Source organism: Aspergillus lucknowensis (assembly GCF_044049455.1).
Source record: "Aspergillus lucknowensis strain CBS 449.75 chromosome Unknown BJX67scaffold_34, whole genome shotgun sequence".
Taxonomy (NCBI): Eukaryota; Fungi; Ascomycota; class Eurotiomycetes; order Eurotiales; family Aspergillaceae; genus Aspergillus; species Aspergillus lucknowensis.
The window spans coordinates 291,475-312,274 of NW_027263578.1; the positions used below are offsets into that span (position 1 = coordinate 291,475).

Consider the following 20,800-nt stretch of genomic DNA (forward strand, 5'->3'; position numbering starts at 1 on the left):
GCTCTGGAACGAGACGACAAGACTGATGACAGCCATGTTTTGGGGAGAGGAAGAGGATCGAACTTGATGGTGGGGATGATCAGAGTCACAGACCCGCCGTTGAGAGTTACAATAGGAATTTGAGGACGAAGGAGACACTTCAAACCAAAACCACTCCTGGACGAGCCTCTCACTCAACGGGGCCACCAAGCCAGAGACCAGGGCGATGACCCGATAAAGTATGGCTTTTGCTGTCGCCTAGCCCGTCCTGAGTTAGCCTGCGAAATTGAAGACGGAACCAGCCCACGTTGACTAAGCCGAGAATGATTCCCAGGGCCCAGGCAAATCAGTTCCAGTGCTGCTGCTGGCTATCCAGAACCTGATCGCCGACGCTGCCGGTCAGCGTCTGCGTGACCAGAATCCTTCCTGTGAAATCCGAATTCATCATCACCATTGTTGTCATTATTGCATTATTTTTCCACGCTCCGTCCTGGCCCGCTCAAGCTTGAAAGGCCTTGATCCCCCTCGATGGTCTCGGATTGGTCCCCACAAGTTCACCGTTTCCAACCCGTCGAATCGCTCTTGTCGTCAAGACTGGGAGAGTTCAGGCAGATGAACTCACGGTCTTTTTCGAACTTGGGTCAAGAGACAGACCATCCCGTCAGCTTCTCCTGTGTCGGGCGCATGGCCAAGGAGTCAACCGTTCCCTCCACAATGCTTTCAAACCTTCTTCAATCCGGATTCCACCCTTGTTCTGGACCCGTGCTTTGGTGTGGCTATCATTTCCAAGTTTCGCATTGAGGAACCAATTTGCGTTTCCTCAAGGCTGCTGTGTTTCTTCGCCAGTAGTGGACCTGGTTTGGCTTCATCCCCCTCAGGAGTGCATCAGAATCAGCTGAAAAAGAATATGATGCTCCATCGGGGGATTACCAACCCGGAAATGGCGGAGGCAATGATCCGTGTGGAAGAATGATGTGATCATTCTTTGATAAACCCACATCTGATACCGTATTCAACCAAGCCGGCGAGCCAGGACCCAATGGAGTCAACGGCCAGAGGCGGCGTCCTTCACACCACCAGCAAATGAGCAGCCTGCATTTTGTTTCTGTCGGGACTGAGGAACCAGGCGAATGTTTCAGTGGAGCTCTCCGTCACCCCTTCCCAATATTTCTCGCAGTTCCCCTTCTCCATGACACAGGCGCAAACTGGGGCAAAGAACGATAAAATTCATTTCCCCCCATCAGGCCGAGTGTGAGGAGCGCATGGAAGATTGGGCGCAGACAGCCACCGCCGGTCGCACCCAAAGTTTGGACTCTCTCCAAACCAAGCCGACGAAGTGGGGTGTTACAAGCGTTTTGAAGTGATGAAGTTTCGTTCCAGTCTCCAGAGGGCCACAGCTTCGTCAGATTGGCACGACATTTGGGGAAACATGCCACAGTAAATTCAGAGTAGCTTACGAGTCGAGCTGCACCGCATGGACGTCAACGGACTCTGCCCTGCTGAGACTCCCACACTTCTTCCCAGCCAACGTTGTACGAGGGACGATTGCGGAGGTGCATGCATATCAGGCAACAGAACCGCAAAGAGACTGCGTCCTCCTCCCGCACCGCTTCGGTGCCTGAAGGCGCATCGGCGGCTTTCTTCGACAGTGCAAAGCAGATGAAAGCGCAAAAAAAAAAAAAGGAATTATCTCAAGCTGCCAGAACCACCACGCCCCGCCTGGCTGGCCACATCAGCAGTTCTCCGTCTCCTCCTTCTCAACCTCCAGTCTTTTCTCTCTCTTGAGTCCGCTGTCGGCCAGTAACCGCGTTCTTTTCAGTGCCTCTGCCGCCCCTGGTCGAAACGGTTAGGGGCGTTTCCCCAGCCGCTCCCAGGGCGACCGACAAGAAAAAAAAAAGGAAAAAAAAAAAGGAATAAAATAAAAAAACAAAAATTTCCGTGCAACCAGAATAATGTGATGGAATCGACACTAATGGACGGACTAATCGGACAATTGACTCTTGAGATCATCACCCGGCTGTCCTACAAATCAGAGGCCGGAGATTCCAGGAAGGAAACCGCTGGGAAGGCATGTGCGGGCCCAAACTCCACAGCCGCGAGAAGAACAAAATTCCAGAAGGCCCGGGGCCGAGTCAGAGGCTTGGGAAGTTGAGCAGGAGAGAGAAGGGCCAACGCATGTGGGTCCCCCTTCCTCCGAACAAGGAATCAACCTGCCATTTACCTGAGGACGAAGTGGACCCCAAATTCTGAGGTTGTCGCTTGCAGACACAACATGGGTTTAACTCCAGCCTGTGGCTTCGAGGGACACGCCTTGGAGAGCCTTTCTTGAATCGTACCCCTGCAAGCCCAGCAAGCGACGAGGCGAGGGAGCAAAGTGGACACATTCCTTTTTCTGCTGACCCCCATGAGTCCTGTCCTTACGGCGCCGATCGTTTTCATATGAATCATCACTTCAGCCTGCATGCAACCCTGGACAACAAACCGTCGTCAGCCAGCGTTGCCTCTGGCGCTTCGGGAATATTATTGGAAAATTGAGGGAGGAGTGTCTAAGAGGCAGCACCAGAACCCACAAATGAGAAACATCCTCGTCCAGTCTCAAGCGCAGCCTTAACAAATCCATGCAACCCCCAAAAAGCTGGTCAAGAGAATCCCATTCGTCGTTCCTTGCAAAGCTGTGAACTGTGCAGCTGGAACCTCCAAAGTGGAGGGATCTGCCCACAGACGTCAGTCTCAAAAGCCACCCCCCGCCAAGCTCCAACCAACCGCCAATCTGATCCAGAAGTTCTCTGAAAAGAGCGAGGTCCACATGAAACCCAGAATGATAAAATAATAACAATCATAATAATAATAGTTGCAATAAGAACGGCATGGTGATTCAGGACACGAGCATCCCAGGCGATTCTCCAAGCCGAGCCCCGTTATGAGACGGTTGCAGTGCCTGAGACATCGCGACACCTTTGGCAACAGCTCGTCTCGGATATGGTTCTCAGCTGCGACATTGTCAACGGGAAAATCGGAGACGAAGCGAGGTGTCTTGGCCCCATCCACATCTCACAGAGTCCATCCTTTGGTGGATTTTTCGGGTCCTCTGCTCGCCAAACCTGGCCCGAGCGTCACCCGAGGATTTCAGGTTCAAGAACTCCCTCTCCAAAGAAAAAAAAAAAAAAAAGTAGAAATCGACAGGAAAAAGTCAAAAAGGGGAAACAATCAAGGTTGGAAGACTGACGCTAATTGATTTGGCTTACCTTAGCGGCATGTCAGTCCCTATTTTGGGTTCCAGAGACGGATCATTTGTTTTCATGGACTCTGCCTGACGCCCTGGGCATGGACTCCCAGCGCTGACGACGAGATATCACATGTCGTCTCTGCATCAATGATGGTTGGGTTGATTGCGATGGCTTGTATAATTATTGCCTGTTCCATTGCCGTCACTTCCTCTCCACACTCCCCCCCCCCCCAAGTTCGGGCACAGGGGCGAATGCGACACGGACACGGCATGCGCATTATTCAAGGTTCGTCCGCGCCCTTCCGCTCAGAGCCGCGGACGAGAGCTCTCAGAATCCGAGGCAGCTGCACCTGGTCTTCTCATTGGGTGGAATGGAACGACCGTGTACTTGGTTGGTCCTTCTGCAGGATATCTGCATGTATGCAATGTATGCCATTATTTGACTCATGGCCACCTGCAGATGCACTGGCTCTCTGAACAATCCTCACCTCGTCTCTGGCGAGATTGGAGAACAAAAGAAAAGAAGGGAAAACAAACCTCAGGGTCCGAACCTTTCCAACCCATCGCCCAGCCCCCACCCCCCAGCCATGGTCACAAGAAGTCAAGGAAGGTATCTCGCATACCTCTCGGGATCCTGGAGGCGTGGTCCGCGGCGGATGTCAGGTAGCAATTGCGTGACAATGAATGCGGGATTCTCCGACCGATCAAGTTTGTGCTTTAATCTCGAGCTCAGATGTTGTGGCGCTGTCATGGCACAGGTCACAGTCCAACTTTCGAGAGATGATCCAACGTGTAGGAACCGGCGCCAGGCTTTCATCTCACTCCTGAGTCGTCTGCGCCGGCTTTCGCTGGAGCCCTCCACGCTTATAAGAGACGGAATCTTCCCGGCAGCCGTGACGGGTCAAACTATCTTGTATTCCTCGACTCCTTACTTGCGCGTCTTCGTGATCCAACAGAAAGTTCGATCTGCCCGTTCATGATTTGATCATGTTTACGGGGCATGGACAAGTGTCAAGCCTCGGGCGCGCGGATGGATCATACAAAGTTCAGCCTTTTCATGCCCGAAGTATCAACTCGCCACGATCCAAGGATTCAGCTTGGGTCTTTCCATACGGAGGAAGTGTGATAGTGGCAAATTTGAAGCACACTCGAACAGGGGACCAACGCAAGCACAGCTCCAGACACTCCAGAGGCCAAGCCACATGACCAACGTCGTCGACTCCATCAGGCGATAACTTGAGGATGGAGTATGGGGTGCAGCACGATACTTGGCCAGATTAGGCTTCCAAAGAACTCTTTGTAACTTCACCGCCATTTTGAAGGCACAATTTATTTCGTTTTTTGAGCCCTCGACGCAGGTCATTCAGCGAGTTCATGATTATTGAATCCACATCGCAACTTTGAGCAAACGCCGGTTTCGCCAGGAGGCAGACTCCGGTCAGAAAGCAAGGTTAAGTTACGAGGAAGAAGGATCACAAGCAAGACAGCCTTCAATCCTGGCTGCACTGGCCAGCAGATCAAGTGGAGCCACCCCATTTTCTTGAGTCAAGACTCGAGAGAGGTCCAAGTTGCTTTTGTTCATCGGCAAAAGCAATCCGCAAATCGGCTATTTAGGCCTTTCAAGGGAGAAATTCGAACTTCCTTTGGATCATTGTCAGAGCCCCCGGTTTATGCGCACTATGCAGGAGAAAGACAAGGATGGGGTCCGGAGCACATTGTCGCCTGCATAAAGATATCACAAGCATTGGGAGGGCTGTTGCTGGTTGGGATTCCTTTCGCTTGCATCGGCATCAATCAAATCCTCTTTGATGCAATCTGGAATCGTCCAAAGGAGATTGATTCTCATTCATTGGTGGGGTCAAATCAAAAGTAAAACAGTCGGTCAAAGAAGTCGCGGCCCAGGATCCAGGATCCATGAGGTTCCCGATCCGTCTATCCTGGATCCCGGGCCGCGACTCAACTTCTGATATAATCCCCGATCAGGAAAGTATGGACAGTCTCCAGGGTTGAGCACGACCAAGATTCGGATAGCCACATCGTTCTTGAGGACTCCTCCAAACAAGTCCGTCGGGCAAGACGGTTGGGTGGTTGAGCCGGGGAACAGAGGACAATGCAGAGTGCAACAAGCTCGCTTCAGATTCTCACGAGGCGGACAACGGGGAACAGTGCTGGCCCCCGTGCGTCCGGGTTTCGCCGTCTCATCAATATTATAATGACCTCCGTTCTCGAACCTCCGCATCTCCGTTCACAGGAAGTCGTCTGATGTCAAGACGAGGGGCGAAAGGGCAGTGGAACCCCAAGAGTTCAGTGGCTCGAAGGCTGGCACGTTGCAAGCTCCCACGCGCCGATCGACTCCAACAAAAATTCGGCGCTGCGGCTTTCTCCAGCCATGGGGGAGACTTAATTTATTATTGAACCTAAATCTGGCCCAACTCTCGATGCTCCCTTGGCGAGTTGGACAATCCTGAGTCGTGAATCGTGAGAGAAAAAGAGCGAGACTCTGTGGTCGGACAGGCGCCGGCTCGTGGCAGTCGTCCCTTTGACTCTCGCTTCGAGCAATCACCGAACTGGACCAGGAGACAGCGGCCTCTTATGATTGAGTGACCCGGGGTCGTTGGTGCTTGGAGGGGTGGTGAGGGGTGGTACTGCAGCTCCGCTCATCGGATCGCATGGGGTGGAGTGAGACCTCTTTTCGTCTCTGGTCTGATTCCGGAGTTGACCTCGAGTCTCGCCCCATGAGCCACCAGAAGGTGTAACATGCAGACGGCCAAAATGACGCTTTGATGGCAGGGATGGATCCGCAACACACAGCCCCTTCGCTCTCCAGCAGACTCGCCAACTGACCCAGATGACCACCAACAGGGGTCCAGAGCTTCTGAGCCAGAGTCACTTCCGAAGGAGGCCGCTTAGAATCCCGTCACCGCAGTGCCTTTGATCATCAATCATAAGCACCAGCAACCACAGGGGAAGTGCCAGCCATGTAGTTTACGTTTCCAGCTCTGGGGCTGAAGACACCAGGTTTCCTCCCACGTAAGAAATGAGACGGCAAAGCGACAAACAGCTCGGTGAAGGTGATATTTCCCGTGCCGATGCACAAAGCGTCGTCTTATCGATACCCTTGACCTGCTTCGTAGCATGAGGGACGATCTCCGATCTAAACTGTAAACGCTGGCCATGATGACAGTAGCTAGAGCTTGGCCGTCAAACCCCTCAGCCTTGCTCTCTAGAATGACAATATATTCTATCATCAATATAGCTTGTCGGCCATCATATATTTCGATAAATAGCACCCTATTTCCAGAATCGCAAGTGTCGCTCTTCGAAGAGCAATGCAAGACGGCCAGATGTTCGCACGGTGGAGCGACGTCATCGACTGCTCAACTCCACGCAGCCCGCGACGAACTTCGAAAACAAGGACAAGAAGGCCGTTCTCACGATAAGTAAACAACATCGCGCAGACACCTGTTAGCGCATATGAGTCCACGACAGAATCATGGACAGACGCTGTTCCAAAGACATTGTTCGTTCGCACCCCGGCGATAACCCAGGTTTTCACAAGGCTGACAAAGTGAAGAGTCACGGCGAACAGGAGACCTATCCAGACAGTCATAGCCAGTTCGAAGTATACACTTCAATCCTTCTTATTCTAGATACACAGCTGATATTGAATTGGCGATAGGTCCTGCTCCCTCCAAGAACCTACAGCCACCGTCGCAAGGCCTCCCTTGTTATGGCCGAAAACGCCAGCCATTCCGCTCGACCAGACGAAGCGACAGCATGCTTCGTCCACTCCCTCATCGCAGGTGAAGGTCTCGCGCCCGCCAAAATCCCAAACATCCGGATATCAAGGGGCCAGTCAAGGCTTGAGGCGGATGTGGTCAATGAATCCGCTGTTCACGATGTGGCGGTGGAAGACGAGGAAGGGGAGCATAAAGCAGTGGAGAGAAGGCCCAAGTCGCCGTTGAACGAGGTCGAATCGCGACAACTGACGAAGAAACAACTGTCCGATATGGCGTGGAACGTGCGCAATCTGTCGAAGAAGCTCGATAGCATCCGGCTCAAATTGAACGTCGAGACAATCTTCCTGGTCACCAAGGCGGGTGATCGTTCTGTGATTGGATCCGCGCGCAAGGTTGTCCAATGGCTACTATCCAAGAATCGGGTGACACGGTACGTCGTCTACGTTGAGAACAAGCTCCAGGTCGATCCGGAGTTCGATTACGAAGGGCTGGTAGAGGAGGATCCCTCGGTAAAGGAACGGCTGAAGTTCTGGGATCCCAAGCTGGCGAGCGAGCAGGCTCATCTATTCGACTTTGTCATCACGCTAGGGGGCGATGGGACGGTATTGTACACGAGCTGGTTGTTCCAGCATATCGTACCGCCGGTGCTATCGTTCTCTCTGGGCTCGCTAGGCTTCCTGACGAAATTCGACTTTAACGACTACCAGAACATCCTAGAATGCGCTATCAGGGACGGCGTCGTCGTCAGTCTAAGACTCCGCTTCGAATGCACGACCATGAGGAGTAACCCACTCCCGAGGGAAACCCCAGCTAGCAAGAAGCATCGAGACCTAGTCGAGGAACTAATCGGCGAAGAAACGGACGGGAAACCAAGCCATCGGCCAGACGGAGTTGCACATATCTTGAACGACGTCGTTGTTGACCGAGGGCCAAATCCTAGTAAGTCATGGTGACGCCCCGAAGCACCTGCTAAACAAGATACTAATCTACCAGCCATGTCATCCATCGAACTCTTCGGCGGCGACGAGCACTTCACAACACTGCAAGCCGATGGCGTCTGCATCGCCACGCCAACGGGCTCAACAGCCTACAACATGGCAGCAGGAGGCTCCCTCTCACACCCAGATAACCCCGTCATCCTCATCACCGCAATCTGCGCACACACCCTCTCCTTCCGCCCGATTATCCTCCCCGACACAGTCGTACTCCGGGTCGGTGTGCCCTACGACGCTCGAACGAGCTCGTGGGCGAGCTTCGATGGGCGACAGAGGTACGGAGCCCTGATATTATCATGTGAAAAAACTGCCGATACTAATATTTGGCAGGATCGAGTTACTTCCTGGCGACTATCTAACCGTTTCAGCATCGCGGTATCCATTTGCGAATGTATTACCTCATGATGGTCGCGGTGATGACTGGATGCACAGTCTTTCGAAGACGTTAAATTGGAACACGCGGCAGAGACAGAAAGCTATGCATTAGTGACAGAATCTCCGCAAGTGTTCTTAATATCCACATAATCTCGACTGCGTTTGCATGGGGTTAGGAATACCAATGGATGAACCACGAGCGATTTATATCTCCCACAGCACCAAGCCGTATGAGTTCCCGTAGACTCCAACTTGGTAATTAAAGGTAAAAACTTGCGTACCAATGTGTACAAGTTACTTTTGAAGTGACCTATTGCTCAGTTATCCAGTGGAGCCCTGTCATTGAGAGCTCTAGAAGAGTCGCGCCTGGTTTCCATCGTAGCCTGAGGCAGAACTTGTAACTATAAAAACCCACCACTAATTTTTTTTTTTCCGCTCTTTCTCTTCTTCTTCACCACTCAGCAGATTTTTGCAACAGCAACAACAACAACAATAGTGGGCACAAATTGATAGGGAATAATGCTTCCATCAGACTTCAGCTATATCACAACAATCTCGCTTATACCAACTGCTTAATTGATACTTACCCAGCATCAACAGCAACAGCACCTGCACCTGCGCCCCAACTCCCCGAACTAACAAAACACAGGTAAGAGCTTCACTCCCTCCCTTTCTCTTCTTCTCAACCTTTCCCGTCTACCCCATCGAGCAAAGATCCCCTTTCTCGGGGGCTCCCTTATGATGAAAACACATTCCACATTCGCAGTTTCCACGCTAGCCGTCGCCATGAACCCATCATAGACGTGCTCTGTGCGCATTACTTCCTTGGATGTCTGACTTGCTCAACTTTTTCCCGCCTTTTTGTTTCGTGGGCATTCGTTGTTTGTGGGCGTTGCTGACGGGATTGAAGAGTTAGGATTAGGTTTTCTCGTACCTCCTACTGGTTGGACCGTCAGTTCAAGCTTGCGGGTTTTATTGGGGATTGAATATGGATATTGATATGGATACGGATATACCTAGGTACCGTAGGGGTCGGCCTGAGTGCTAGTCAACTTGGATAGTAGCTAGGTACTGAGGCTGCTACGACTTCCGATATATCTGGCTATGATGTAGGCTGGATCTCATGGGTTTAGCAAGAATTGACTAAATATATTTCGGATCCGTACGCCCTTGAGTGTATAGCTTCTCCCTGTCACAGTCTTCTTGTGTTGTACATCATGATACATCAAGACCACATGACTGTGTCTTATACACTAGTACATCTGCCTCACGGTACCACGTCTCCGTCGACCCTCCATAGGTATCCGATATGAGATTCCCAACGCCAAAGGAATGCGCTGTGGAGGGAGCGAACGAGACCAGCCTCCATAACCAACACACTCATTAGGTTCCTAACCCTGACAGAGTCCATTCGGATTTCGTTCGCGGCGCCATTTCATCGGTGAGTTGTATTGTGATTCTATTTGCTAATAAAGCACTTATTGTTGACGATACCGAAGGCAACAGAGAAGGCTTCGGAGCCAGCCATAAACAGTTTCTCCAGGTAACCGTACAAACGGACAAGTCGATGCATTCCTCGTCCCAGCCCGCTCGTTCCGGCCTCGGCCAGGCCGTAACTTCAAACGTCGAATCTCGAATCGATCAAGGCTTCCATGTCTGACCTGGGTACCCCATAAAGGGGCGGCCCTTGGTCCATTTGAGCATGGAGTTTGCCTCACGTGCGCGACGCTCCCGGTCGCGCTTTCGACGGGCACGAGCTCGTTTCTTCCTCTGCTTGTCGGCCTCGAGTTCCTCGGCGGTTTTGCCAGTAAAAAGACGGCGGAGCCAGTCCATTGTTAGAAGAGTGTACAAATGTATGTACTCTCTCCTGGTCGGGGGTCTGGTCTGGTTCCGAGGCTCCACTTAGGGAGTATAGATTCCGGGAGATGGTTGGGGTCGTGTGGCAGCGAATGTACGCGGCTATGGGTTAATGCTAGAGTGTGTTATCTTGAAGAGAGTGAATAGCGCAAGACAAGAAATCAAATTATAAATTGACGACCAGGAAACTCTTTAAAGCATCATTTGGCCCGAAACTGCGCGGACTGTGTCTATGCTCTGCCGTGGTGATCTCCGGCTCTAAAGCTCGGCCAACCCAACTTTGGCTCCATGCGGCGACAACATCATCGAATCCCATTCATTTTCTCGCTGTTGCGGAGGCATTATTGTCCTAGTTGAGTCAGACACTTTTTGTGGGTACAGCCAAGCCATGTATAACTCGTCCAATTGAAAATACCTCGTTCTTTTTGCACGCGCCCGCGGCCCCGATACCCCCCCGGTCCTCATCCCCCGGCCCTCTCCTCCACCAAGCCATAACAGCCATGGCGCACCCCCCGCGACATTCCTCGATGCTCTCTATCAGTAACAATGTACAGAATGCATCCTCGCCGAGCGAGATGCAGTCACCTGCACCACAAGTCCAGACACCCTCACAAACAACCCCGGGACTGCGCGTCCCCTCAAACCGCAAAACCATTTACGATAGACACCTGAATCGGAGTCGGAATGCGGAGCTCAGTCGGGCGAGCTTCGCCTTTCTCTTCGGCGAGATGGTGACGTACGCACAGAGGAGGGTAACGGGTATACAGGATTTAGAGAGACGGTACTCTTCGTCCATCGTAACTGGCTAGACCCGACGTCGCTGACAGTTGGAATTGCACAGATTAAATGAACAAGGATACCCCCTCGGTCTCAGACTCCTCGACCTCCTCTTCTACAGGACAATGTCCACCTCATCCTCCTCCGCCCTCTCAAGCTCCTCAACCTCCGCCTCACCACCTAATCGACCCCTCCGCATCCTCCCGCTCTTACACCTCATCCACGGCCCACTCTGGCGCCTCCTCTTCAACCGCCCCGCAGATGCGCTCGAACACTCCGTTTCCCCAGATACACCCAACGAATACATGATTACGGATAATGATCCGCTTGTTAATACCTATATCAGTGTGCCCAAGGAGATGAACCAGCTCAATTGCGCTGCATTTGTGGCGGGTATTATTGAGGGTGTGTGCGATGGATGTGGCTTTGAGGCAAAGGTCACGGCTCATAACCAGCCGACGGAGATGTGGCCCAGTCGGACGATTTTCCTTCTGCGGTTTGGGGAAAGTGTCATGGAGAGAGAGAAGGTGTTGGAGAGAGCCGGGGTTAAATAATCGGTTTAGAGATGGGGGTCGAAGGGACTTTACTTCATATAAAAGCGGGCATGTTGCAGCCGTACAAAGCCTGTTTAATATCGACTTATCAGGGGAGGTCGGATGGTGGGAGAGAGATTATCTACCCGGTGACGATTTCACACCGCGGTTTATATCGACACAGGGAAGACCAAGCTGTGCATACCTGCAGGTGAACCTGGATCTACCTACATTTCCAAAGTCAAAGATACCCATCGAAGCCCCATGAGCTTCTCTCATGCAAAATGAGATATAAGTGGTAGTAAAATCAAAAACCTTGATATGTCATGCATCATAATCCGGCCGCCCACGCTGTAAATGTACACCACAACGCCATAGAATACATTGAGCGAGCGTCCGCTACGAAACACTCCTCATTCGTCTCCGCTTGTCGCGATCCTCGTAAGGCGACGGACTCCGTTTCCGTCTGCTGGTATCTGGTCGATATCGGTCTGGCGAGCGGTCCCGGTTTCGATCTCGGTCGTCGTACCTCTCTCTCCGATCGTCTCGTCGGTCTCGTCTCGGTGACCGTGATCTTGACCTGCGTCTCTCGCGCACTGCAGACGCATTCGCACCGGTAGGCCCTTTGGGCCTGTCATCTCCGCGATCAGGTAGGAACCGCTCGTCTGTGATACCGATAGGGGGACCATCTTGACGCCGTCGATTATCATACCCATCACCGAAGCGCCCCGTATCCTCTGATCGCAGGTCCTTGTACCGTGTTCGACCTTTCTTTCCTAGCTTCGTCATATCGCGAATCTGCATGTACTGCGGTAGTGTCTCACGGGCGACGTCGTCGGCGAATCGAGCGCCCATGACATTCCTCTGGTCGAGACCCTCTTTCTCAAGGTCCGGACGGAAGAAAGCACCCTTGTGAAAGTACCGTTGCATGAAACCCGTCTGGCCGCGAGACGCTTCCCGCTCCTCCTTTTGCTTCGCGATGAATTCCTGATCTTCGCGTTCGCGTTCCTCGGCGGTTAGATTGCGGCGCCGCTCGATCTCCTCGCGTTCCTTTTCCGACGCCTCGATGGCCTCACGCTCCCGCTTGATGCGCTTCAGCTCGCGGAGCTTCCACGCTGCATATTCTGCCTCTGGGTCCTTGCCGTCCGTATCGTCGATCTGCGCCTCTTCGTTCGCCATGACCTCGTCATCATCCCAGGCCCTGTTTGCTGCGCTTCGCGCGATAGCATCCTTCTCGATCTGCTCCCGGACGAGAGTGTCCGCTTTTTCCTGTCGCTGGGCTCTTCGGGCCTCCGCTTCGGCTAGTGAATCCGCAGCTGTACCCTGTCCATCCTGTGCTTCGGGTGCTCCGTTGCTCCGCTTATCCTTCTTAATGAATGTAGGTCGTAGAAGAACGCGCCGGGGAGTCTCTTCCTCCGAACTACTTTCTTCATCTTCTGAGCTTTCCTCCTCTTCTGAGCTCTCCTCCTCTTCCGCTGTAGCCACCTTCCCGGAGGGAATCGGAACTTGCGCTGCCCCCGTATCGCGAACAGGTACACCCGCAGGGACATGTACGTCCTCCTTCGGCACCCCCCCAAACCCCTGCTCCTCATCTTCATCTTCTTCCGTCACGAACCCCTCCTCATCTTCGTCCTCCTCCTTCTCTTCCTCCTGCTCAATCCTAACCCCCTCAACCCCCCTCGTAATCCCCCGCGCCGCCGCAGCCGGAAACGAACTCGCCTTCGGCGCCTGCTGTTTTCGCTTCTGGGCCTCTAACCTCTTCCGTTCTTGCTCTCTGATCTCTGCCTCATTTTCTTGTTCTTCTTCCTCCTCTTCTTCTTCGGACGACGATGGTTCCTCGGCGACGGGTTTTCCGGGCCTATAGCGGCGAACAGGTCTCAAGGGGTTTGCGGTCATACCGCGGTGCGCGGAGGGGAAGGGGGGTGGCATTGTGGTTGGTTATCACGTATCGTGACGGAAAAAGAGATGGGGTAACCGGATGGGATGATTGGTTGGGGAGATATGGTAGTGGTTAATTGGCCATCCGCTGTATAATACTCACTTTTCGGACCAAGCGTAGGGAAATATAAACTGCAAACGTACAGAATCTGGGAATAAAGTCTCAAGTTTCAAATGACGGACCTTTCGCATCGATAATTCTGCCACGGCTGGCCTTGGGCGGTGAGTAGCTTCAACCACAGTCAGCCAGGTCACATGAGCACGCGTCACCGCGTTGCGCGCAGCAATCCTCCAAGTCTCCAAAGTCTGAACCGGACATCCAACATCCAACCGTGACTACACAGCCAACTCCGCTAAATCTTAAGACTACCGTTACCATCAAATAATCCCAACGGGAAGATCCCAGGGTGCAAAATGTCCCTCCAAACCCCACGCGTCCTCCCCTCCCACCTGCATGCTTTCAACCCATCCACCGCAGGTCCCCGCTCTCCACCCCCCGTTCGACTCCTCGGAACAGTAACCGCCTTGCGCGGCGACACGGCCACAATTACCTGCGGCACACACGGCGAGGTGACGCTGATTCTGAAGCCCGATTCGCATCTGCAGATGGGGAAGCTTGTGGAGGTTGTTGGGAAGGTTGCGGAGGTGGACGGAGGGCTGGGGATTAAGGTGCTGGCGACGGTAGATTGGGGGAATCCGGCGGATTGTGGTATGTTCTACCCTATATTTTTTTTTTTTTTTTTTTTTTTGCTTTGTCTTTTGGTTTGGCTTGTGAAGTTTCTAATGGTGGGGGTTAGACTACAAGATCTATGAGAAACTCGTTGATGTGACACATCGGCTGAAGCCTCTATTCTACGACTCGGTGGAATAAATAATGCGGTCACCGGCGTCGCTTTGCAATGTTTCAACGAAACGATCTGTGATATGAAAAATACCATATCTGCTCAAGATATGGTGGACGCACCCGTGTCCTTCCTTATACCCTAATTACACGGAGTGTGGATTTGCACATGGGGGATTTGGCATACTGGGAGCAGATGCATGGTGCGGGATTAGGGATAGCCTGGCTGATTTCACGATTTAAGTCCCGTAGTTTACAAACTTCGAGGCTACTATGTGTAAAGATATGACGATGAAGTCCACACACTACTGACATCGATCTTGTATTTCCGAGGGGGAATTGCTAGAGGGCTCAATCTGACTTAGATGATGAAATTCATGGACACGTATGCAATGCTATTTACTCTGATGGAATTCGTATTCCAACCGGGTTCGGTGGTATGAGGGCCAAACGAAAGAAAGATGCCGCCACACATAATCCATCACAAAACATGGATTCGCTGGGGATATGATGCAAAATAAACCACGCCCAACGCCGTCGCTGCAATAAAGAAGAGAAAGAAATAGCCGGAAATAAATAAAGGCTAAGAATATCGTGACGCATCGAAGCAGCCTAGACTTGTTCGGGATTGTTGGTCTGATTTGCGGATGTATTAGGCTTGTCGCCGAGAATAATTCCGTCGCCTTGTAACACGTCAGAGCTGAAGAAGCCCGAGTCCAGAGCACTCGCATCGGCATACTGGAACATATCCTTCTGAGTGCCCGGATCGGATAAAAGCGCATCGATGATGTCTACTGAATTCTCGTTCTGGCTCTTGTCCGCCCCCATCGGAGAGACACAGTCCGATGGGAGCCAATCATTCCAATCGTGATTAGATGCGTTTCCAGAGTCGAGAGCAAATAGCGGATCTGTGTGCATCGCAGCGGTCGCATCTTCTGAGAAGATATCAACCATCATATCGTCCATTCCCTGAAACGCGGCCGTGCCGAAGACGTCATCCGACAAGGGGGGAAGATCTGGGAAGCGAGAGCGCGACTGATTAGGCGTTAAGTTAAGGCGAGATACAGACCCAGGACTGCTTTGAACACGCTGGAGCCGCGGTGCGCTGAGTCGGGTTGGTGTGGTATCCGGGGCCGCAGCCGCACCTTTTCGGGTTTTGGGGACAGGCGAAATGGTAGGAAGTGAGTGCCGCTTATCCCCAGCGTTCAGACGTTGGTTTCGACGTTTTGGGGTGGGACTGGCACCGAGGTGAAACTCGAAAGAGGGACTCTCGAAGAGTTGATCCAGTTCAGTTCCAGCCTGGTTTTCCTTATCGTCCGGTTGCTTTTCCGCTTCTTGGGTCGTGGAGGCGCGCAAGCTTCGCTTAGGACTGTTCAGAACTGACTGGCCTAAAGCCCTCAAAGGTCCCCCATCGACCTGTGAATTAGGAAACAATACTCTCCTAACTGGCTTGGGAGTCAGATTTTTCTCACCCGGAGCTGAAGCATCGCGGTTTGCAAGATTCCTAGCAGGGCTAGATTGAATAGCTCGCCGAAGCGCTTCCATCGCATCTTCCTCTTGCCAGCGGCTACCTGCCATGTCAGATGATTTTCGAGGCTCTACGCTGTTTGCGCGGCGGCGTTTGGGTGACGCCTCTTGGACGTTCCCGCTCTTCACCGGATCGTTGCCAGCTGTGACTTTGTTGTTCATGTCAGTATCGGGACGAGGAGTCGCATCATCATCAGCTGCTGGTGATGAAGCATCAGAGCCACAGGGTGAGGACGCATCCGGCCTGGACGATTCACTCCTGCCGCGACCACCTGGAGTGTTGTCAGTAGTCGAGAGCGGGCCACCCTTCCTACGATTCCTCGGAGGGCGCTTTTTCCTCGCGTCTTTGTTTTTGTTCCATCTGTTTTCGGGCCGCATCGTTCTGAATTTATGTAGCCAGAGGCCGCAAGCTTTTGCAATTAGTATAGATAACCTGAAGTGTGGTGAATGTCACTTACGGTTACATAGAAGGACCTGGGCAAAATCATTGTCGTCCTCCGCCAAGCACTTCTTGTAGACCTTAAATTTGGTAACCTTTTTCTGCTCATCACGCTCGACAGTTTGCCAGAAGAAGATATTGGGGTCTTTCGCAAGCTGGTTGGCCTCTTCTTCGCTACCTGTGATTTCCTTGGAATGGGCTCGACGCCATGTGGGTGTCTCAATAGCGCCACAGTTCTCACAGTAAGGTGGGACTCGCCCATCCCGGATACACTGTTCCAGGCGTGCCTGAACTTGTTTTACCCGTCTGGCGCCTGCTCCGCTGCGGATCTTCCCATCTTCGTTGGCGGGCTGTGCGGCCGGAGTCTCAACGGTGGCAGGTTCAGGGTCACTCGCCGGGATTGCGCCGATAAGTTGCTCCAACTCGCTCTGGGAGATAGGAGCGGGAGCGATTGGCTTGTGTGACTGCCTCATACTGGCGCGCGAAGAAGGCCGTGAGGAAGTCCGGGAAGGGCGAGGGGGTGCGGCTGGTATGAACTTAGGAGCCTGCTGTTGTTGCTCCATAGATCCGTCGGGAATGGGAATGGGCTCTGACTGGACTTCGGGGTTCGCAACTAGACTGACAGGAGAGCTAGCTTGCGCAGCAGAGCGGACCGTCCGGTTTACCCTAGTAGTGTTTTTTGACGACGGCCCAGCAGAGTCGTCAAGCGGAGGGACGAGCTCATCGTCCAATAGGTCATCAATGCTGCCGCTCATGAATCCAGAATCCGGGTCGGCTGCCATAGGTGGAAGAACCGGGCTTGACCTTGTGGGAAGCCCGTATTCAAGGACTGGTGGGGAAGACGGCATACTGAAGGAAGGCTCGAAAAGGCCCTGGTACCGGGACTCCTCGGGTGACAGTGCATTTGGCTCCACCGATGGGTGGTCATCGCTCATCGGATATGGTGATGTGTATTGAGTACTGGTCTGGACAGATGACTCACGGAGGAGACTTGGTGGAGGGCGAATACGACGAGGCAAATCGTTGAGACCTGAAATTGGGGTTGGGGGTCGAACTGGCTCTTCGTTCGAATTCTGGGCGGCGCTGATAGAAGGGTTGATTGGTGTCGGGCGATGGATGCGAACAGAGGCCGCAGTGCTGGCGGCAACTCTTAGGGAGCTTGGCTGTCTTTCGATGTTCAGGTCGGACCTGCCAGGAGCCTCAGCTCGGAACAGCTTTGCTCTTTTCCTGGGCTGCTGCTCAGATGTCTCTTCGCCACTTCCGTAACCAGACTGTACCGAATCCCTCCGACTACTAGGTCGGCCGTAAGTATGGAAGTCGGTATCACGCATGGAAGCACTAGATGAAGGGCGAATAACGTCACTCTGGCTTCGTTCAGCATGGGGCCGTTGTGCTGGCTGTTCTTGTGAATAAGCCTGGAAGTGAGCTCCTGGCGTCTGTACTCGGCTCGTTGTGCTTAGAGCGGACTGTGCAGGAGACGGTGGTCGGAAAGACGCATTAGGCATCGACATGTCTCTTGGTGTGGAGCCTTCGCTAAGGATCTGATGAAACCTCTCAATCCCGGAATGGTCCATTGGGGAAGATGCCTGAGCCAAGGGTTGGGAGGTGGGTGTCATCAGGTCAGGGTTCTGACGCAGGAAATCCGTCCAGGCCTGGGCGTCGAACTCGTGTGGGATGACATTGCTCAGCTCCCGGTACTTCTGCATGCTGTTCAGGTATTCGCTTTGCATGGCGGTCGGGACGGGGACCAAGCGTAGTTTGACCTCCAGCGTCTCCTGGGCGCCCTTGGAGAATAATCCGAGCACATTCTTGCAAACACGACCCGTTACCATCGTCCGTGACTGGTGTGCCGGCGCATTCGGAGTTGGGGACGACGATGCCAGAACCCATGATAGCATTCCCTGCCCGACAAGTGGCGTCTCATATTCCGAGTAGTCATAGGCATAGACGGTATAGTCTTGTCCCAGCTTGGCGACTAATTCCGGACTAATAGATGAAAATGCAGTTAGCACGAAGCTGGGACCTAGCATCTATATCACCTACCTCGCAGACACTATAGCCTGTATGCAAGTCTTGAGCTCAATGACTCCGATCTGGGTTTTCTCATCTAGAAACGCGGTCTGAATATCGAGAAGCTGGGGCCATCGGGCCAAACAATTCGTTTTACTATCGAATGTGTAAAGCACCTTCACTAGGAACCAAAAACTGGGAGTTAGCATCATGTAGGAAATCTTAGACTTGTTCAACTTACGCCTCATGGGCCGGACGGAGATTCCGTCCTGAGATTCCATCCCACCAAATGTAGGGTGCTTCGCATAAGCGACGGCCAAATACAATTTAAACCAATAAGTGATAGATGAAGGTTAAATAAGCGTCTCCAAAAGTAGAATGCGTTCTTAGGGGGCAGAGGATGGAGACGAGACGAAATGCGGGATGGAGAGTGAAGGTTGGCTAAACCAAAAGGACGGAAAGGCTCAATCCCAGGGGGTTGCCCTCTCTACGCTGAATTTCGTCAAATTGAGGGTTGCCAGAGAGTTGCAGCGGTATGCGGGTATGCAGAGAAGCTTGTCGGAGAAAGGTCTCTGGAATGCAAACGCGGGACACGGGAGGAGCGAAGGGTCAATGATGCGGTGAAGGAGGGAGGGAAGGGGAACCGGATTTGCTTTTTTTCATCATCCGACACGTCCACAGGCCTGCAGCTCGCGAAGCAGGGACGTAGAGAAGAGTTGGGAAGAATGGAGGAGAGGGAAGAAGTTGAAGACGCCTTGCGTCGAAGCAGCAGACGTGAAGCTCTGGGACGATCGCCGACAAAGCAGCGTGTCGGACGCGACGTGACGGGAGCCAATCACAGCCCGTTGGATTGCCCGCCAACAAACACAGCAAACACAGCTCTCACGCGCTCCACGTGACCGTCATCCGCCAAGCCTCTTCAACTCGCCAACTGAAGCTGAGAGGGAGTTGCAGTTGTCAAGAGAATCGAAGCTCCTTTCACCCTTCTTATACTGCCAGCAGCTCATGGAAAACCTCTGGGTCGTGCCGGTTACCCCTCCTTTTCATTCACTAGTATGGTTTATCAGATGACTCATCGCTCTCCCGGCTCTCCCAGGATGCCATCCTAAGTCCGTCTCAACCTCACATCCATCTTTCCCACCAGGCAGTGAAGGACAGCGACCCATCCCGCCTCCTCTCACCCCTATTTCTTGGTTACGACCCTTCCGCTCATTGAGGCTTTTATTGGCGCCATCGTCCCGCGTCTCTGTGTCACACGAAGCTATCCACGCTACTTGATTCCATCCATATCCATCACAACTCCGGCGTCTATGGCCGCTTTTCATCGTTTATCTACGGTCTCATCATACATCCTGTCTGGAGCTATCTATCATCAGAAAAGTACATCGCATCTCTAAACCCCATTTCGATCGACCGTCCGCTTAGCGCGCAACACCTTCCTCTGCGAGCCGCTTTGCCCCCCACCCACATATAACTCTTTTGGGTATTTCATCACCACAATGCAGAGACGGCGCGGGTAGCGTGTCAGGGCCGGGTACTGCATACCGATACCGTTGGGTCGGCACAATTAGCAGGCGAGGCGCATCCCCCCGAGTACCAGGCAGGGAGCAGGCCCGGGTTCGTATCATGCCTTGCTCTCCAGCAATCTCGTAGATACCTTCTGCGATCTAGCTCCATCCTTCCTGTCTGGATGACTTGTTAGTTTCACGTGATACCATCCTGCCCTTTTTGTTTAAACTAACGCCGTCCCGCAATACGCCAAAGTTCGATGAAAGTTCGATGAAAGCAGTCACCAAGCGCAGGCGTAGTAGTCATCCTAACATCAAATGGGCATTATGGCAACCTAGTGAGGTGTCTCCAAAACGACAGAGGCAACAGCCCTTGTATGCCTAAGTATATACGAACAGGTAGGAGACAGCAACTCCCAAGACCAGCCCTCCTTCTGACCTTCGTGATTAATAATACAAATGATCCCAGCTTTTCTCTCTACTTGTGATAACTTTCTTTGTATAATGGTTATAGCTCAGTGACCTTGGTCGTGGGGACAGCACACGACAAGCCAACACACCAACCAATAGAACGCAAGACGAAAGACTCAACTCCCACCTGCATACATCAGCGAAGCAAGCACTCCTAAATTCTAACAGATATAGACAATACCTACTAAACATCCAGGCCTTGAACCCCCTATCCAGGCAATTTTTTACAGTTCCTTCGTCACCAACCCACCCATAGATCGATCGATCGCCCCCAGTTTCCATGTAGAACTATATAGACCCACAGCAACCCCAAGTCAACTTCAACCTCACCATGCACCCAGGAAAATATAAAACAAGCGGACCGAGAGAAACCGACCCCCAAAATGTCGCAGAGATACCTCTCCGGCAGTCCCATGCTCGTTCTACGGAGTCCAACCCTCTTGACATCTGGGCAGACACCCTCACCTACCCCATCCATCCATCCATCATCCCCGCATCAACACGTAACTCTCTACTACCGTAACAAATATCAAACTAACAACCCACCATTCCAAATAAAAAGCCCCAGACCCTGCCCCCCCCCC

The 20,800-nt window shown here is 52.6% G+C and overlaps 6 protein-coding genes across 6 annotated transcripts; 4 read left to right on the top strand and 2 right to left on the bottom strand.

Moving 5' to 3' along the window:
* Positions 1–3,432: 3,432 nt before the first annotated feature.
* On the top strand, positions 3,433–4,229 carry BJX67DRAFT_189971 (uncharacterized protein). Its single transcript, XM_071025320.1, has one exon. The coding sequence runs from the start codon at positions 3,652–3,654 to the stop codon at positions 4,183–4,185; it is 534 nt and encodes a 177-aa protein (XP_070884174.1). The 5' UTR covers positions 3,433–3,651; the 3' UTR covers positions 4,186–4,229.
* A 2,473-nt stretch (positions 4,230–6,702) lies between these two features.
* On the top strand, positions 6,703–8,727 carry BJX67DRAFT_359479 (putative NAD+ kinase). The gene is made up of 4 exons (XM_071029687.1): positions 6,703–6,827; positions 6,885–7,884; positions 7,939–8,215; positions 8,271–8,727. Exons 2-4 carry the CDS (start codon positions 6,936–6,938, stop codon positions 8,425–8,427), a joined length of 1,383 nt encoding a protein of 460 aa, XP_070884175.1. The 5' UTR covers positions 6,703–6,827; positions 6,885–6,935; the 3' UTR covers positions 8,428–8,727.
* Positions 8,728–10,466: 1,739 nt separating this feature from the next.
* BJX67DRAFT_190063 (trafficking protein particle complex subunit 5) lies at positions 10,467–11,692 on the top strand. The gene is made up of 2 exons (XM_071025321.1): positions 10,467–10,953; positions 11,014–11,692. Exons 1-2 carry the CDS (start codon positions 10,673–10,675, stop codon positions 11,501–11,503), a joined length of 771 nt encoding a protein of 256 aa, XP_070884176.1. The 5' UTR covers positions 10,467–10,672; the 3' UTR covers positions 11,504–11,692.
* On the bottom strand, positions 11,693–13,574 carry BJX67DRAFT_190064 (microfibrillar-associated 1 family protein). Its single transcript, XM_071025322.1, has one exon. The coding sequence runs from the start codon at positions 13,409–13,411 to the stop codon at positions 11,882–11,884; it is 1,530 nt and encodes a 509-aa protein (XP_070884177.1). The 5' UTR covers positions 13,412–13,574; the 3' UTR covers positions 11,693–11,881.
* Positions 13,575–13,834: 260 nt separating this feature from the next.
* On the top strand, positions 13,835–14,291 carry BJX67DRAFT_383189 (putative ssDNA binding protein Ssb3; the record flags this gene model as incomplete). Its single annotated transcript, XM_071033400.1, has 2 exons — positions 13,835–14,129; positions 14,218–14,291. The coding sequence occupies 2 exons, from the start codon at positions 13,835–13,837 to the stop codon at positions 14,289–14,291; spliced, it is 369 nt and encodes a 122-aa protein (XP_070884178.1).
* A 582-nt stretch (positions 14,292–14,873) lies between these two features.
* BJX67DRAFT_383190 (putative GATA transcription factor (Ams2)) lies at positions 14,874–18,485 on the bottom strand (the record flags this gene model as incomplete). Its single annotated transcript, XM_071033401.1, has 4 exons — positions 14,874–16,198; positions 16,247–18,213; positions 18,271–18,418; positions 18,479–18,485. The coding sequence occupies 4 exons, from the start codon at positions 18,483–18,485 to the stop codon at positions 14,874–14,876; spliced, it is 3,447 nt and encodes a 1,148-aa protein (XP_070884179.1).
* Positions 18,486–20,800: the final 2,315 nt, after the last annotated feature.

Bases quoted from the DNA above. Each gene is read 5' to 3' on its own strand.
- BJX67DRAFT_190063 (XM_071025321.1), top strand. From the start codon at position 10,673: ATGGCGCACCCCCCGCGACATTCCTCGATGCTCTCTATCAGTAACAAT. The intron at 10,954-11,013 runs GTACTCTTCGTC...GGAATTGCACAG, and splicing joins ATACAGGATTTAGAGAGACG to ATTAAATGAACAAGGATACC.
- BJX67DRAFT_190064 (XM_071025322.1), bottom strand. From the start codon at position 13,411: ATGCCACCCCCCTTCCCCTCCGCGCACCGCGGTATGACCGCAAACCCC.
- BJX67DRAFT_359479 (XM_071029687.1), top strand. From the start codon at position 6,936: ATGGCCGAAAACGCCAGCCATTCCGCTCGACCAGACGAAGCGACAGCA. The intron at 7,885-7,938 runs GTAAGTCATGGT...CTAATCTACCAG, and splicing joins TGACCGAGGGCCAAATCCTA to CCATGTCATCCATCGAACTC. The intron at 8,216-8,270 runs GTACGGAGCCCT...AATATTTGGCAG, and splicing joins AGCTTCGATGGGCGACAGAG to GATCGAGTTACTTCCTGGCG.
- BJX67DRAFT_189971 (XM_071025320.1), top strand. From the start codon at position 3,652: ATGGCCACCTGCAGATGCACTGGCTCTCTGAACAATCCTCACCTCGTC.